The 14,591-nt window shown below is 64.3% G+C and overlaps 2 protein-coding genes across 3 annotated transcripts; both read left to right on the forward strand.

Moving 5' to 3' along the window:
• The first annotated feature begins 94 nt into the window (after positions 1 to 94).
• Positions 95 to 10,452, forward strand: ANAPC2 (anaphase promoting complex subunit 2). 2 transcript variants are annotated; one of them, XM_082842895.1, is made up of 13 exons: positions 95 to 223; positions 513 to 1,135; positions 2,092 to 2,224; positions 3,217 to 3,391; positions 3,535 to 3,654; positions 3,987 to 4,104; positions 4,760 to 4,941; positions 5,294 to 5,435; positions 5,777 to 5,852; positions 5,936 to 6,139; positions 9,600 to 9,729; positions 9,876 to 10,111; positions 10,199 to 10,452. In XM_082842895.1, the coding sequence occupies exons 1-13, from the start codon at positions 110 to 112 to the stop codon at positions 10,409 to 10,411; spliced, it is 2,466 nt and encodes an 821-aa protein (XP_082699021.1). In that variant the 5' UTR covers positions 95 to 109; the 3' UTR covers positions 10,412 to 10,452. The 2 variants fall into 2 exon arrangements, with proteins under 2 accessions (XP_082699021.1, XP_082699020.1); XM_082842894.1 differs by having other exon boundaries at positions 98 to 223; positions 498 to 1,135.
• A 2,862-nt stretch (positions 10,453 to 13,314) lies between these two features.
• TMEM210 (transmembrane protein 210) lies at positions 13,315 to 14,305 on the forward strand (the record flags this gene model as incomplete). The annotated part of the gene is made up of 4 exons (XM_082843715.1): positions 13,315 to 13,402; positions 13,565 to 13,700; positions 13,918 to 13,947; positions 14,119 to 14,305. The coding sequence occupies 4 exons, from the start codon at positions 13,315 to 13,317 to the stop codon at positions 14,303 to 14,305; spliced, it is 441 nt and encodes a 146-aa protein (XP_082699841.1).
• Positions 14,306 to 14,591: the final 286 nt, after the last annotated feature.

Genomic DNA, 14,591 nt, shown 5'->3' on the forward strand with positions numbered 1-14,591 from the left:
GCGCACTGCCTACAGACGGCGAGTCCACGGTACACGTCACTGCCGCGCGCCTCTCGTTTGCGTCATCGCCGCGCGCCGCGCCGGCGGCTCTAGGAGCTGGTGGGAGCAGATGGCGGCGGCGGCGGAAGCGGCGGCGCACAATGACCCCGGACCTGCCCAAGAGCTGCTGGTGGCCTGGAATACCGTGAGCACCGGACTGGTGCCGCCGGCCGCTCTGGGACTGGTGAGGCCCGAGAAGAGGGCGGCGGGCCCGTGCGGGGTTCCCGGGACCCTGCGCGTCCACTCTCGGGTTCATTCGGATCCCTCCGCCCGCTTCTGTCCAGCTTGTTTCCCCCAGAGTCCTTTGTTGTTCCACAGCCTGTCCCTAAGCGTGGGCCCTGCATCGTGCGACGAAGGGCAGCGGGGTTTCCGTAACCTGCCCTGTGCTTTGTCCCTTTCCTGTCTATCTTTATCTGTCACTGCTTTTTTCAGCTCTGCGCTGTGTTCTCTTCTTACAGTTTTCTGTACTCCAGGCATCCTCCCGGACCAGCGGTGCGGTCCCTCCAAAGGAGGAGGAGCTCCGGGCGGCGGTGGAGGTTCTCAGGGGCCACGGTCTGCACTCGGTCCTGGAGGAGTGGTTCGCAGAGGTGCTGCAGAACGACCTGCAGGCTAACATATCTCTCGAGTTCTGGAATGCCATCTCCCAACGTGAGAACTGTGCAGACGAGCCCCAGTGTCTTCTGCTGCTCCTCGATGCTTTTGGGCTGCTGGAGAGCCGCTTGGATCCCTACCTGCGTAGTCTAGAGCTCCTGGAGAAATGGACTCGCCTGGGCTTGCTTATGGGCACCGGTGCTCAGGGGCTTCGGGAAAAGGTTCATACCACGTTGCGGGGCGTCTTGTTCTTTTCCACTCCCAGACCTTTTCAGGAGATGATCCAGCGCCTCTATGGGCGCTTCTTGAGAGTTTACATGCAGAGTAAGAGAAGAGGAGAAGGAGGAACCGACCCCGAACTGGAGGGGGAATTGGACAGCAGATACGCCCGCCGCCGGTACTACCGCCTTCTGCAGAGCCCACTCTGTGCGGGATGTGGCAGTGACAAGCAGCAGTGCTGGTGCCGCCAGGCGCTGGAGCAGTTCCACCAGCTCAGCCAAGTCCTGTGAGTACTTGCCTGCGTGGCCGTGCCCCGTTCCTCCTGGCTCCTGCTTGCCCCTCTGGGTCCAGCTGGCCCCTGCAGAGAGCTGCTGAGCTGGCTGGGGGTCTCTGCCACCTGTCCTGGTAGCCAAAGAGAGGGTCCCCAGGATCCGTGTGTTGTGAGTTTTTACCTTTCACCCTGGACACAGGTGCACCTGTCACTCGCCCTAGTTCAGGGTTTCACACTTTGCTTATGCTAAGATTCCACGTGATTCCGAATTTCTTGGGCTGTGCAGAGTTTTGCTGTGCTGTTTGTAGCCTCTTAGAGGAGGAATGATGTTTATCCTATGGTTGCAAAAGGTGTGACTGTTGATTTTTCTTTCTAGAACAAGTCAGAGATTAAACCAACGTGCTGGGCAAACTGATTGCCCTTCTGGCCTCTCGAGGAGGGAAAGATTTTGTTGTCAGAGCCAGGTCCTGTTATGTGGTCTTTCCACCCTCTGTGGTCACTTATGATGATTTTGTCACTTTGAGTAAAGTGGCAGCAGTGCAGCTGTTAGAGAGTCTCTTGGCTGGACCGAGGGCGTGATCGGATCCACAGAAGCTTCGTTCTCTCAGGAGCCTTTGTCCTCACAGATCGGCCTCTGCACCAGAGGGCACAGACAGCTGCATCTGTGTCTGTGGGGCCAGGGTAGTGATGTATTTAGCTGTTGTCTCAGGGCTGTTTCTGGGAGGTGAGGCTTGGCCCCAGTAGCCAGACGTGCTGACCACGTGGGGAAGGCTAGTGTCCCGGCCTGAGCAGGGAGGCCGGCTGGGGGGGCGGGCAGTCGCTGGCCAGTGCTCGTCTTCACAGCAGCTTTTCCTCGAAGCCTCTGGTGCAGCTGTGCCCCCGACGGGAGAGCTGTGGGCGGTATGTGCTGGGGTGGGGTTGGGCGCATGTGCGTGTGCTCTGCGTTCTTCATGGGCAGGGCTCTTCTCCAGACACAGGCTTAGTCTGCTGGAGCGGGTCAGTGCCGAGGCCGTGACTACCACCCTGCACCAAGTGACCCGAGAGAGGATGGAGGACCGCTGCCGGGGCGAGTATGAGCGCTCCTTCCTGCGTGAGTTCCACAAGGTGAGGACCCCCTGCGGGCTGTGTCCTTGTGGATTAGAGGTTTCTGGCAAAACTGACACCTCAGTTTTAGAAATGGCCAGAGCGTGGAGAGCCGGGTGCGTCAGGATGTTGCTGGTGCTGGAAGTCGTCTTGGTGCTGGGTGGAGGCCAGTCATTCTGGGCCCGTCCTGGTGGAAGGAAGAGCCTGTGACGTGCTTAGTGAGGTCTTCGCGGGGCCACGTGGCTGGAGGCCGTGCCAAGGTCTGGGGTATCCCAGTGGGGGGCCTCGGGGGCATCCACGCTGTTGGGACATGGTCTGGGATCTGCTCTGGGCTGCACAGAGTTGAGGAAGAGCTGCACCCAACCACGGGGGGGGCTCAGCCCGCTCACACTTCCCAGCTGCTCCCCTCCCCTGCTCTTGCTATCTGTTTCCTGAGGATGCAGGTAAGCTGTGGGGATGCGGGGTGGTGTTCAGAGCAAGTGTCCCTGCCACGGGGCGGGGGGCGGTGTGTGAAGCTGGAGGTCTGGCGGGTAGCTGTGCCGTCCCGAGGCGGCACATCGTCCGGGTGCTCTTTCCGGTGGCTGGGCGGCCGTGGGAAGACATGGACACGCTCGGGTCCGTGTGGTAGGGTGTCCTGCAGATTTCATGTGCACGGGCTCAGAAGCGTTCCCGCTAGGTGCTGTGGGTTGTGCGTGGGGGGGTCTCGTTGTGCATGGGACCCCCAGGGTGTGTCCGTCCGCTCAGATGTAGCGCCCTGTGTCAGAGCCGCTGTTGCTGGGGATGAGCACGGGTGCTGGTATGTGTGGAAGGGGCCTGGGTGTGTGTTGGTGGAGGCCCTGGGAGGCCTCCTTTGGGCCCCTTGTCCTGCTGATTTTAACGTGCTCCTGGTCTTCAGAGTAGGTGGCCTTGGGGGCTCCCAGGGCCCAGCCAGAGGCGCGGGTAGCTGTGTGGCTTCTCCTCGTCTCTGTTCTGGGCTTGGCCCCCAGAGTCCCACACTTGTGTTCTCCCGACAGTGGATTGAGAGGGTGGTCGGCTGGCTGGGCAAGGTGTTCCTGCAGGACGGCCCCAGCAGGCCCGCGTCCCCGGAGGCTGGGAGCTCCCTGCGCCGGTGGCGCTGCCACGTGCAGAGGTTCTTCTATCGCATCTACGCCAGCCTGCGCATCGAGGAGCTCTTCAGCATCATCCGAGGTCGGCCCCGCCCGCCAGGGAGCCGCCTTCCGTGCCTCTGCCCTTCAGCTCGTCGAGGGTGGGGCGGCGGGCACATCTGGGCCCTTCGCGCGCAGTGCGTGCTCGCCACATGTGCACGTGCCAGGACCAGCCTCTCCCCGCAGACTTCCCGGACTCCCGGCCGGCCGTGGAAGACCTCAAGTACTGCCTGGAGAGGACCGACCAGAGGCCGCAGCTTCTTGTGTCCCTCAAGGCTGCCCTGGAGACGCGACTCCTCCACCCAGGTGCCGCCGGGGCGAGGCCCACCCGCCATTCACCCTCAGGGCCCGGATCTGGAAGCCCAGGCCTGGGGCCTGTGGAGGGAGTGGGTTTAGAGGCAGTTTTGTGTGGTCCTTCGGGGGCAGGGGCAGTGCCCTGTCCCTTCAGAACAGACCCCACTTTGTAAGGGGAGAAAGCAAGTGAGTGCAAGGGGAGCGGCGGGGACAGCTCCCTGCAGATCATGCGGGTCTCCTGGGGGTGAGGTGGGACTTGCAGGTCACCTGGCCAGGGTGGCTGCCTCTGTGTCCCTGTGTTGCCTGGGCCCTTCTGTGACGGAGCTCTCCCGTCCCGGCCGCAGGCGTGAATACGTGTGACATCATCACCCTGTACATCTCCGCCATCAAGGCGCTGCGCGTGCTGGATCCCTCCATGGTTGTCCTGGAGGTGGCCTGTGAGCCCATTCGCCGCTACCTGAGGTGAGCTCCAGGGCCCCACTCGTGCAGCTGCACTCCCCGTGGGTCTTGCTGCAGCCAGAGGGGTGTGGTTCTTGGGGAGCCAGGGACGCTCCATGTCCCCTCCTGGGCCGGGCAGCTCAGGCTGGGCTCCTTCCTCCTGCCAGTGCTGGTTCCCACGCCTGTGGCCCAGGGTCACCAGGCCCGTGTGCAGGTCGCGGGGCTCACACCAGCACAGACAGGTGGCCCTGCTCGCTTTGCCTCGCGCCAGCTTGGCCCCAGGGCTGACGGGAAGGGTGGGGCCTTGCGTTGCTGGCCTTCTACCAAGAGGAGCAGAGCCTCTCGGGCTGTCTGCCGGGGGATGTGTTGGAGCAGGGGCCACGCACAGCCACCCAGAAACCCCTAATCGCACAGTGGAGTCTCGGGGATGGGGCCGGGCAGCGTCTGGAGCTGCTCTGACTCAGGCCTGCTGCCTCCTGGCCGGGCATGGCCTGGTCTTGTGCCTGTCTTGTCGTCTCAGCTCCTTCTCCTAGAAATTGATTTAGCTTTAGGGGTGGCGGGGCGGGGGAGGGAGTCTCACGGGCTTGCCTTTAGCACGTGACTGACGGCCCTGGCTGCAGGGGTCAGGCGGGGTCCCGTGTTCAGGTGGGACAGGCAGTGAGGGGCTCGTGCCTGACAGGACGCGGGAGGACACGGTACGGCAGATCGTGGCAGGGCTGACCGGGGACTCGGATGGGACGGGGGACTTGGCTGTTGAGCTGTCCAAGACGGACCCGGCCAGCCTGGAGACCGGCCAGGACAGCGAGGATGACTCCGGCGAGCCAGAGGACTGGGTTCCCGACCCTGTGGACGCGGATCCAGGTCAGCACCTGCCGGCCCTGCTGCCAGGCTCTGGATTTCGGGGGGTGGTCCAGTCGGGCAGGCGCTCTGGTCTCCAGTTTGTTGCCACGTGGGCTCTGGAGCTCCAGGGGATCCATGGTCAGAGTGTAACCCCGCCTGGTTCCCCAGGGTTCTTCACCTGGCTTGGGTGGTGTCCCCGCCCAGACCCGTTGGGGGGGTGCCCTGCCTGCCTCACCTGCTTCTGCCGCTTCAGCTGGAGAAGGAGTGGGTTTTCGGCATCCCCACCTCATGGGCTTGGCCGGGCACGAGCTGCCTGGCGCCATCTGTGCCGCCTCTGTGTCTGAGAGGCGCCAGTGGTGCCTGTGCCGTGCAGGGAAGTCCAGCTCTAAGCGGCGCTCCTCGGACATCATCAGCCTGCTGGTCAGCATCTACGGCAGCAAGGACCTCTTCATCAATGAGTACCGCTCGCTGCTGGCCGACCGCCTGCTGCACCAGTTCAGTTTCAGCCCCGAGCGGTGAGGCCTGTGAGGTGCCACTCCAGGTCCCCAGGGAGGGGCGGCCTTCACTCGCAGTGGCTGCTCTCTGTGAGCCCTGGTGCGCATCGGGGATGCGCTGGGTCCCCGAGGCTGGGCGGGGACTGACCTGTGCTTGGCCTCTGCCCCCCGGGGGAGGGGGGGCCTGGGGGCAGCCAAGGAGCCTGGGGCGGTAGGTCCCAGGGCTTCCGGCCCTCCTGGGGTGGAGTGGGCACAGGGCTCCCGCCTCTCCTCCTGGGCTGGGGGGATGGGGGGGCAGTGTCGCTCTGTAGGTGCCAGTGGGGTGGGGGCACACTGCAGCCCTCAGAGTTGCGTCCTTCCAGGGAGATCCGCAACGTGGAGCTGCTGAAGCTGCGCTTTGGCGAGGCCCCAATGCATTTCTGCGAGGTCATGCTCAAGGTAGGTGCCTGGGGCTCCCCGCCACCGCCTGGCCCCTACCCCTGTCGGTCCCGGGCCTTCAGGAGGCCCCGTCTCCCCCACAGGATATGGCAGACTCGCGCCGCATCAATGCCAACATCCGTGAGGAGGATGAGAAGCGGCCCGCAGAGGAGCAGCCGCCGTTCGGGGTCTACGCCGTCATCCTCTCCAGCGAGTTCTGGCCGCCCTTCAAGGATGAGAAGCTGGAGGTTCCCGAGGACATCAGGGAGGCCCTGGAGGTCTATTGCAGGAAGTACGAGAAGCTGAAGGTATGGCCGCGCCGCTGGGGCACCGGCACCTCGGACGAGTCCCTCTGCGTCTGCGCCCTGCGCTCGGCACCCTCCCCTCCCCTCCTGGGAGCCTGTCTGTGCAGGTGTGCACACTCTCTGCATGCCGTCCTGTGCCCCCAAGGCGCTGGGAGTGGGCGTGTCCCTGGGCCGCCTCTTCCACCGTCCACCCTCTTGGCCTGCAGGGATCGCCCCAGGGGCAGTCGGGGGCTCTGTCTGTCCCATGGGCGTCTCCAGGGAGTCTCCAGGTTGCTTTTGAGGTGTTTGACCTCTGCCCCTCTGCCCTCCTGCCCCTCCTGCCCCTCCCTGGCAGCTGCTTCCTGGAGTGCCAGGGCGCTTGGGCACTCAGACCGTGCTGTCTGCTGTTAGGTCCCTGGGGCCACAGGGCTCGGCAAGGAGAAGGGGGTGTGTGGGCTGGTCAGGAGGCCGGGGGCCAGGAGTGGCCGATTGGCAGAGTTTATCGCTCGTTCCCTCCTGTCCTGGCGTTGGGAGTCCAGGTGAGAGGTGTGGACAGGTGGATCCTGGTGTGGGCAGGGGTCCGTGGCATGGAGGACCCTTCTTCCAGGTGATGGTTCAGAGGAGCCGTGTTGGGAGAGAGGAGGGAGTTTGGGACACCTGTCCCAGGTTTCAGGGTACAGGTGGAGAAGTGGGTTCTGGGGCGTTCAGTCTGATGTGTGGGGTGTGGGGCCCTGAGAGGCCACCGGCCGGAGGAGACGCCAGGCACCCAAGCAGAGGACAGGGCCGCCGGTGTCCAGGGTGCAGACCCTGAGCCCTCGAGGGACTGGGAGCCCTCAGGACAGAGCCCCAGGAGGGCGGCAGGTGGGGCTGGGCTGGGACCCTTCCTGCCCCTGCGTGGGGGTGGTGCTTGCCCCGTGGGGCCTCGGCGCTGCCCCGCCCCCGCCCCCACACGCCAGTCGAGGACGTCCATGTGGCCCGCCCGCCCGTGTGCTCGGCACCCTCCCCCGCTGCTCTGGCTGCCCTGCTGGCCTCTGCGCCGCAGCTCGCCTGCCTGGAGAGGCCCCGCCGGCTTCCTCCGCAGTTCCCCCTGGGGCCTGGGGGTGGCTCAGGCGTGCCCTCCATCTCAGGCCGTGGACCCGGCATGCCAGCGCTGGAGCGGCCGGGCAGGCCCCCACGCTGTGCCAGGAGGTCAAGCCTGTGGCCACGGTGCCTCTGCTTCCCGCCAGCCGGGCTCCTGGTCCGAGGACTGCACTGGACACGTGCGGGTGGCCGTGCCTGTGCCGTCTGCCGCTGGGCCTCGCGTGTGCCCGCTGCAGGCCGGAGTGGTTGTAAAGGTCATGGCCTTGGAGCCAGAGGGCGTGGTTACGAGCTTGGCCAGCTGCCAGCTGTAGAGAGGTTAGCTGTCGCCCCCCTTCAGAGCTGGGGGCGTAAAGAAGGGCTCAGAGCAGCCAGTGTCCCCCAGGCTGGCCCTGACGAAGTGCCCCAGACAGGCGCCGTTGGTGCCCCGGGAATTTATTGTTCCAGTTCTGGCAGCCAGCAGTTCAAAGCCAAGGTGTGGGCAGGGCCGCGCCCCCTCCAAAGGCTCCAGGGGAGGGTCCTCTTGCCGCTTTCAGCTGCTGGGGCTCCAGGTGTTGTCGACTTGTAGAGGCGTCACTCACCCCTGCATCGTGCCCCACGGCCTCTCCTGGTGTCTCTGTGTCCACGTTCTCCTGTTCTTATGGGGACACCAGTCGTACTGGATTAAGGGCCCCCCACGCCAGTGTGACCTCACCTTAACTAGCTGCATCTGTAGTGACCCGACTGGCAGATGGGGTTATGTTCTGAGGCACTGGGGGTGAGGACTTTAACATCATTTGTGGAGGTCACAGTTCAGCCTGTGAGAGTCTACCCTCTGGCCCCCCAAATTCACGTTCTTCTCACATGCAAGTTACATTTAGCCACGTCCAGCGTCCCCAGATTTTAACCATTCTGGCACCAGCTCAAAGTCCCAGATCTCTAAGTCAGGTCAGGGTGAGAGCTGGGGCACGATTCTCCTTCAGCTGTAAACCTATGAATAAATCTTTCTCTGCTTCCGAAGTCCAGTGGTGGGACAGGTGTTGGGCAGACACCTGCCCTCCAAAAGGGAGATACTGGAAGGAAGGGAGGGTTCCCAGGCCCTAAGCAAGTCTGAATTCCACTGGAGGAAATTCCACTCCATCTGGCTGGGTGCCAGTCTTCTCTGCCCTCGGGGGCAGCCCCACCCTGCCAGGCCAGGCCTCTGCAGCACGGCCCTGCCCTCGGAGTCATGCTCTCCCTCTGGCCGTCCCTCCCTTTCCACCCAGGCTGGCATCGTTTCCACTGCTATTAAATTCTCAGGAGCCTTGCTGGCCTCCGTGCAGTTCTCGGCGTCCAGTCCATGGGCCTGGGGGCTCTCACACCTCTACTGGCCCGTCTATCCTGGCTGCTGGGCACTGCTGGTTGGTGCCGCCTTGACACAGGTCACCTCTAGGGCCATAGAGGCTCTGTCTGCACAGCACACGGCAAGATGTGCAAACCACCCAGTGCTCCTGGCTCCTTTCTGCTCACCACGTCCTCCCTCGGTTCTCCCTCTCAATTCACTACAAGCGGTGAGGAGAAGGCAGGCTGCACCTTCCATACTTCACTTGGAAATCTCAGCCTAACGTCCAGGTTCCTCCCTCGCGAGTTCTGCTTTCCACCCAGCAGAGCACGTTTCTGCCGCCGCGTGACGGGTCGCCTTTCCTCCCATCTCCGGTGATGTGCTCCTTGCTTCAGCAGGCCTCACTGGAATGGCCTTTCCTGTCTGTGTTTCTACCAGTAGCCTCTCCAGGGCAACCCAGGATTTTATGAGCCTGCAGCTCAGAACTTTCCCAGCCCTCCCCATCCCCCAACACAGCCACGTCCACGTGTTCTAAAAAGGTATTTGCTACAGCAGCACCTTCCCCTCCGGCTGAAGTCTGTATCGCTGTCCTGTGGTGGCTGTAACAAAGTACCGCACACCAGGTGCTAAAACAGGAACTTCTCTCGGCTCTGGAGGCCGGGGTGTGAGATGGAGGTGAGGGCCTTCTGGAGGCTGCAGGCGAGTCCTCCCTGCCTCTTCCGGCCTCCAGGGGCGCCTGTGTCGCTCCAGCCTCGCACGCCGTCTGCCCTCCCGCGAGGACACTTACCGAGTTAGATTAGGGTTCGCGGTACTCCAGCACGACCTCTTCTTCCCTAACGACATCTGCAAAGGCTAGTGTCCAAGTCAGGCCATTTTCTGGGGTCCTGGGGCCAGGACGTGGACGTTTCTCTCAGAGGTGCAGGGGCCCTCGCTGTTAGGGGGTGCCGGGGGAGGGGGAGGGGACTGGAGTCCTGCCGTGTGCTGGTCCCGTCGCTGCCCGCCAGGGTGGGGGCAGGTCAGGGAGCCCTTCCTCACCCGGTCCCAGGTAGCAAAGCCTTGTCCAGCTGGACCCGCTGGGCGGCCCGTGCTGACCCCAGCCCTCCCCAGGCCATGCGGACGCTCAGCTGGAAGCACACCTTGGGCCTAGTGACCATGGATGTGGAGTTGGCTGACCGTACCCTGTCCGTGGCGGTGACCCCTGTGCAGGCGGTGGTCCTGCTGTACTTCCAGGACCAAGGTGAGCCCCCAACCGCCCTGCTCTGGCCGCGCCTCCCGGGAGGGCACCGTTCTGTGTCCAGTGGAGGGTGGGTGGGACCCAGGCGGCTGAGCCATGCGGGGCCTGGCTGTGCCCTGAGGGTCCTGTCGGCCCCGCCCCGCCCACAGCCAGCTGGACGCTGGAGGAGCTGAGCAAGGTGGTGAAGATGCCCGTGGCGCTGCTGCGGCGGCGCGTGTCGGTGTGGCTGCAGCAGGGCGTGCTGCGAGAGGAGCCGGCTGGCACCTTCTCGGTGGTGGAGGAGGAACGGCCCCAGGACCGGGACAGCATGGTGCTCGTCGACAGCGACGATGAGAGCGACTCGGGCATGGCCTCGCAGGCCGACCAGAGGGAGGAGGAGCTGCTGGTGCGCGCGGGGCCCGGGCCGGGCGGGGGCGGGTGGGGGCGCCGCCCAGCGCGGCCTGACCGCCGGCCCCGGCCACCGTGCCCGCAGCTCTTCTGGACGTACATCCAGGCCATGCTGACCAACCTGGAGAGCCTGTCGCTGGAGCGCATCTACAGCATGCTGCGCATGTTCGTGGTCACCGGCCCCGCGCTGGCCGAGATCGACCTTCAGGAGCTCCAGGGCTTCCTGCAGAGGAAGGTGCGCGACCAGCAGCTCGTCTACTCCGCCGGCGTCTACCGCCTGCCCAAGAGCTGCGGCTGAGCCGTTGCCCGTCCCCGCCCAGCCCCCAGGATGAGAGTAAAGCAGACGGTTCTTCCTCCCTCCCTGTCCTGCTGGCTCTGTGGGCTTCGTGGGCATGCGGTCAGGTTCTCCCTCCAGACCAGCCTCTGGCAGAGCCTGCCAGAGCCCGGGCCCCAGGAGTCAGTGGGGAGCTGCACACCTGTGTTTGGGCTCCAGGCTGGGAGTCCTGGCACGTGGTATCTCTGGACCACCGTGGCTGACAGGGGCCCCCGTCACTCTCATGGCTTGGGCAGGAGCTCACGGGGGGTGGGCTGTCTGGGAGATGGGCCCTCCTGGGCCGCCCTCCTGAGGGACATCCAGCTCCAGCCTCACCCCTCTGGCCTTTGAAAGAAGCCCTCGGGTCCCCCTCTCTCTGCCTGGCACGAGAGTCTGGCGCCCAAGTGCTGGGCTGAGAGCCCCAGGGCTGCTGCTGCGGCCCGGGGTGGGGGGCTCCATCAGCATGCATGAGGTGGGCGGGTGGCCAGGCAGCCCGTGTGAAGCCAAGAACTTCTTGCGTCTCCAGCATGACGTGCTGCCTGGGATATGCCTAGGCTTGGGCAGCTGCAGTGCTGGGGGCTTCCAAGGAAGATTGCTTTCAGAAAGGCCAGTTCTTTCTGTGCCCGGAGGCGTGTGGTCAGGAGCGCCTGGGGGCCTCGATGTTCCTAGCACAAGATGCCGGGCCCAGTGAGTCCAGCCATCCCCAGAGCTGCAGCACAGGGCTGTTGTGTCCGGAGCACAGGGTCCTGTCCAAGGCCGGCACTGGGGGCCCCGCACTGCCCTTGCTCCCAGGTCCCAGGAGGCGGGGAGGCTGTGAGCTCTGCCAGCCCAAGGCCTTCAAAGCCGTGCTCGGTGCCACAGCCTCCGCGGCCCAGACCTTCACTTGTCCAGCAGGAACTGCTCGAGCCCAGTGGCGCTGTCCCCATGGCAACAAAGGCCCTTTGGAATGAATGTCTCCACTGCCCTGCTCCTCCCTGCGGTGCATTCCCAGGCCTGGAGCCATGCCCGCCGCCCCCCAGACACGCTGCGGCTCCCCACCAGTCTGTGCCCCGGTGCCCCCACTCCGCTCGTTGGCCTGTTCTGCTCGAGGGCCCTAGTGTCAGTCCTGCTCTGGGGCTTTTCTTTCTTCTGCTTCTTGGCTGTGCCGTGCAGTTTCTGGGACCTCGGTTCCCCACCCAGGGATTGAAGCCAGGCCACAGTAGTGGAAGCCCGCAATCCGAACCCCTAAACTGCCAGGGAGCTCCCTCTAGGGCTTTTCCTTCTTGCTCCACAGGGTGGTGTTTGCTGTGGGATTTGGAGAGATTAGCTGCATAGCCTTAGCAGTTTGAGGACTCTGACAGGCCAGTGGGTCGCTGCCTTGGGCTCTACCTGCTTGGCCCCTCCAAGGCGGGCTGCACTGTGGTCACAAGAGGGGCTTGGGACTTCCCTGGTGGCGCAGTGGTTAGGAATCCGCCTGCCAATGCAGGGGACATGGGTTTGAGCCCTGGTCCGGGAAGATCCCACATGCCGTGAAGCATCTGGGCCTGTGCACCGCAACTACTGAGTCTGCGCTCTAGAGCCCGCGAGCCACAACTACTGAAGCCTGTGCACCACAACTACTGAGCCTGTGCTCTAGAGCCTGCGAGCCACAACTGCTGAGGCCCTCACGCCTGGAGCCTGTGTTCCTCAACAGGAGAAGCCGCTGCAATGAGAAGGCCCTGCACCGTGACGAAGAGTGGCCTCGGCTCACTGGAACTAGAGAAAGCCTGCGCGCAGCGGCGAAGACCCGACGCGGCCAAAAATAAAATAAAGTAAAAAAGTAATAAAGACACGTAAAGAAAAAAAAGAAGAGGGACTTCCTGCCTGGCACTGGGCTGGGCAGGCCTTCGTCATCCTAACCAGGATGCAGACCTGCTGGACTGGCCTGGCAGGGTGGCAGTGCCAGCCGCTGGGCCGGGACACACCTGCCCTGAGTCCCTTTGGACTGTTTGTGGATGAGTGTGGTAAAACCCAGCGTCTCAGGTCATAGGATCACTCAACAGGTGTAGAGGTGTGCCAGGAGCTGCCACCAGGAGGGGCACCTGTGTGAGGGTCAGGGAGGCCCCCAGTGACCAGGGGTTGGCTGCGGCCCAGCGGGGCACCCCCCACCCCCCAGTGCCCTGTGGGGTTAGCCGTGGGGGGGGGCAGGTATTTGCTTCTGCTGCCTGCGTTTGCTCGGCAGGTCCTTAGGGGAGGAGGCTGAGGTTAAGCCCAGCCGTGCCAGCCTCCTGTGGACAGCGCTTGCCTGGTCTGCGAGAGGCTGCACAGGGGACAGACTGCGGCGGTGGTCGTGAGCTCTAACTGTAATGACACACTTAAGCCAGAGCCCCAGCCACCTGCTCCTTGAGGGTGTTCTGCGAAACACTGCTGGGGCCCGTATGGGGCGGTGGGTGCGTGTCCACCCCCCGGGCCTCACTTGGTCCCTGCTTGTTCCAGTCTTGGGGGGAGGGTGGTGACATCAGTCAGCTGGATCCCAGGCCCCCCCAACTAAGCTGCCGCAGCCCTTATCCTGACAGGGAAACTGAGGCCCAGGCTTGCCCACTGTGGACCTCTCTGGGTTTCCAGGCCGCTGCCTCTGCGACCCCAGGGTCCCAAGTGCAGCCGCTGCCCCTTTGCCGTGAAGCGCTCTCCTTCCAAGACCACGGCAGCCCCACCACTGCCCCTGCCTCAGATCTGGCCAGGGCACTCTGGAGCGACTCCCAGGCCCCGGCCGCCCTACCTGCCCTACCCTGGGGCTGCCTGCCCAGGGCTTCTCGGAGCCTAGCACCCGAGGGCGGTGCCCAAGGCGAGGCCCTGCCCCCACCTTCCCTGCCTCACAGCTCCATTGTGAGGTCAGCGCCTTCCGATGAGTTCTGTCCAGAGGCTTGGAGATGGCCCCCTGTCTCCAGCCTGACTCCTGCCTGGTTGGCCGCCCCCTCGGCCTGATATGTTTGTCCCTTTTGCTCATCCCTGCTGCAGGTGTCTCCTCCTGTTCCCCAACCCTGTCCCCAGCCAGGGCCCCTCCCTGGTTCAGGCAGGCCAGGCTCACCCGTGTCCTTCTGGTGGCTGCCGGGGGTGGGAGGGTAGGCTTGGGGGTGACCCACTGGGAGGTGATAAGAGCCCCTGGCCCTGTCTCTGCAGCTGGGACCTACTGTGAGTGTAGCCTTGGCCTCAGCCGCAAGGCCCTCATTGCCCTGCTGGTGGTGCTGGCGGGTATCAGCGCCAGCTGCTTCTGCGCTCTCATCATCGTGGCGGTTGGCGTCATTCGAGCCAAGGGGTGCGTGAGCCCCAGGGCCAGGGCGGGCGTGTGAGGGCTGTGGGGCCGGGCTGTCCCCCTGGGCCCTTGGTCTCAATGGGCGAGGTCACCAGGGGCTTGGGAATGGAGTCTCCCAGAATGGGATGGGGAGAGGTGTGGGGAGCACCGCTGGGCTCCTGGAGGCCAACCCCACTGTTCCCAGACTCACGCCTTACCTTTGTTCCCCCCCGCCCCTCAGTGAAAGATGCCCCGGACACATGGAGAGCAGGTGAGTGACCCCGGGGGAGGACCCCCAGGGCGAGCTGTGCCCCTGCTCCCTGACCCCCCACCCCCGGGAGGTGTGGTTCACAGACACGGCAGGAGCCCCGGGTGGTTGAGGCCTCATGAGCCCATGCTGATGGCCGCCTGCAGCTAGCCTGACCTGGACCACGCTGTGCAGGTTGGTGGGGCACTGCGGGGCTCAGGAAGATCACATGGACCTGCACGCGGTGCACATGGGGTCCCACCTCATGGCCCCTGAAATGGAGGTCTCCATGATGCCGCCCCTGGAAGATCACGGCCTCACGACCATCACCGTGGACTCGACCCTAGAGGAGCTGCCCCCACAACCCCTGCCGCCTCAGTAGGGCTTTGGGCAGCTGGGGGAAGGGGAATTAAACAGTAGTTAGCAGGTCTGCGTTGTCCTCCCTGCTGGCCCCCCTCGAGCCCTTCTGCAGATGCTATTGGGGTGAGGGAGGGGTCTGTGTCGCCTCCTGTCTCTTCAGTGGGGTGCCCAGTGCCCATGCTGGGCTCCCGCTGTCCACCCTGCAGGGCAGGGAGCACACCCCTGGGGTTTCCACTTCCTGCCATCGTGGCGTCAGCCCAGCTCCTCCCTGCATCTTCCTGCCGCTTTGTCCCATGAAGCAGACAGCC

This window comes from Leucopleurus acutus (assembly GCF_964270905.1).
Source record: "Leucopleurus acutus genome assembly, chromosome: 7".
In the NCBI taxonomy this organism is placed as follows: domain Eukaryota; kingdom Metazoa; phylum Chordata; class Mammalia; order Artiodactyla; family Delphinidae; genus Leucopleurus; species Leucopleurus acutus.

Bases quoted from the DNA above. Each gene is read 5' to 3' on its own strand.
- ANAPC2 (XM_082842894.1), top strand. From the start codon at position 110: ATGGCGGCGGCGGCGGAAGCGGCGGCGCACAATGACCCCGGACCTGCC. The intron at 4,105-4,759 runs GTGAGCTCCAGG...CGTGCCTGACAG, and splicing joins CCCATTCGCCGCTACCTGAG to GACGCGGGAGGACACGGTAC. The intron at 4,942-5,293 runs GTCAGCACCTGC...TGTGCCGTGCAG, and splicing joins CCCTGTGGACGCGGATCCAG to GGAAGTCCAGCTCTAAGCGG.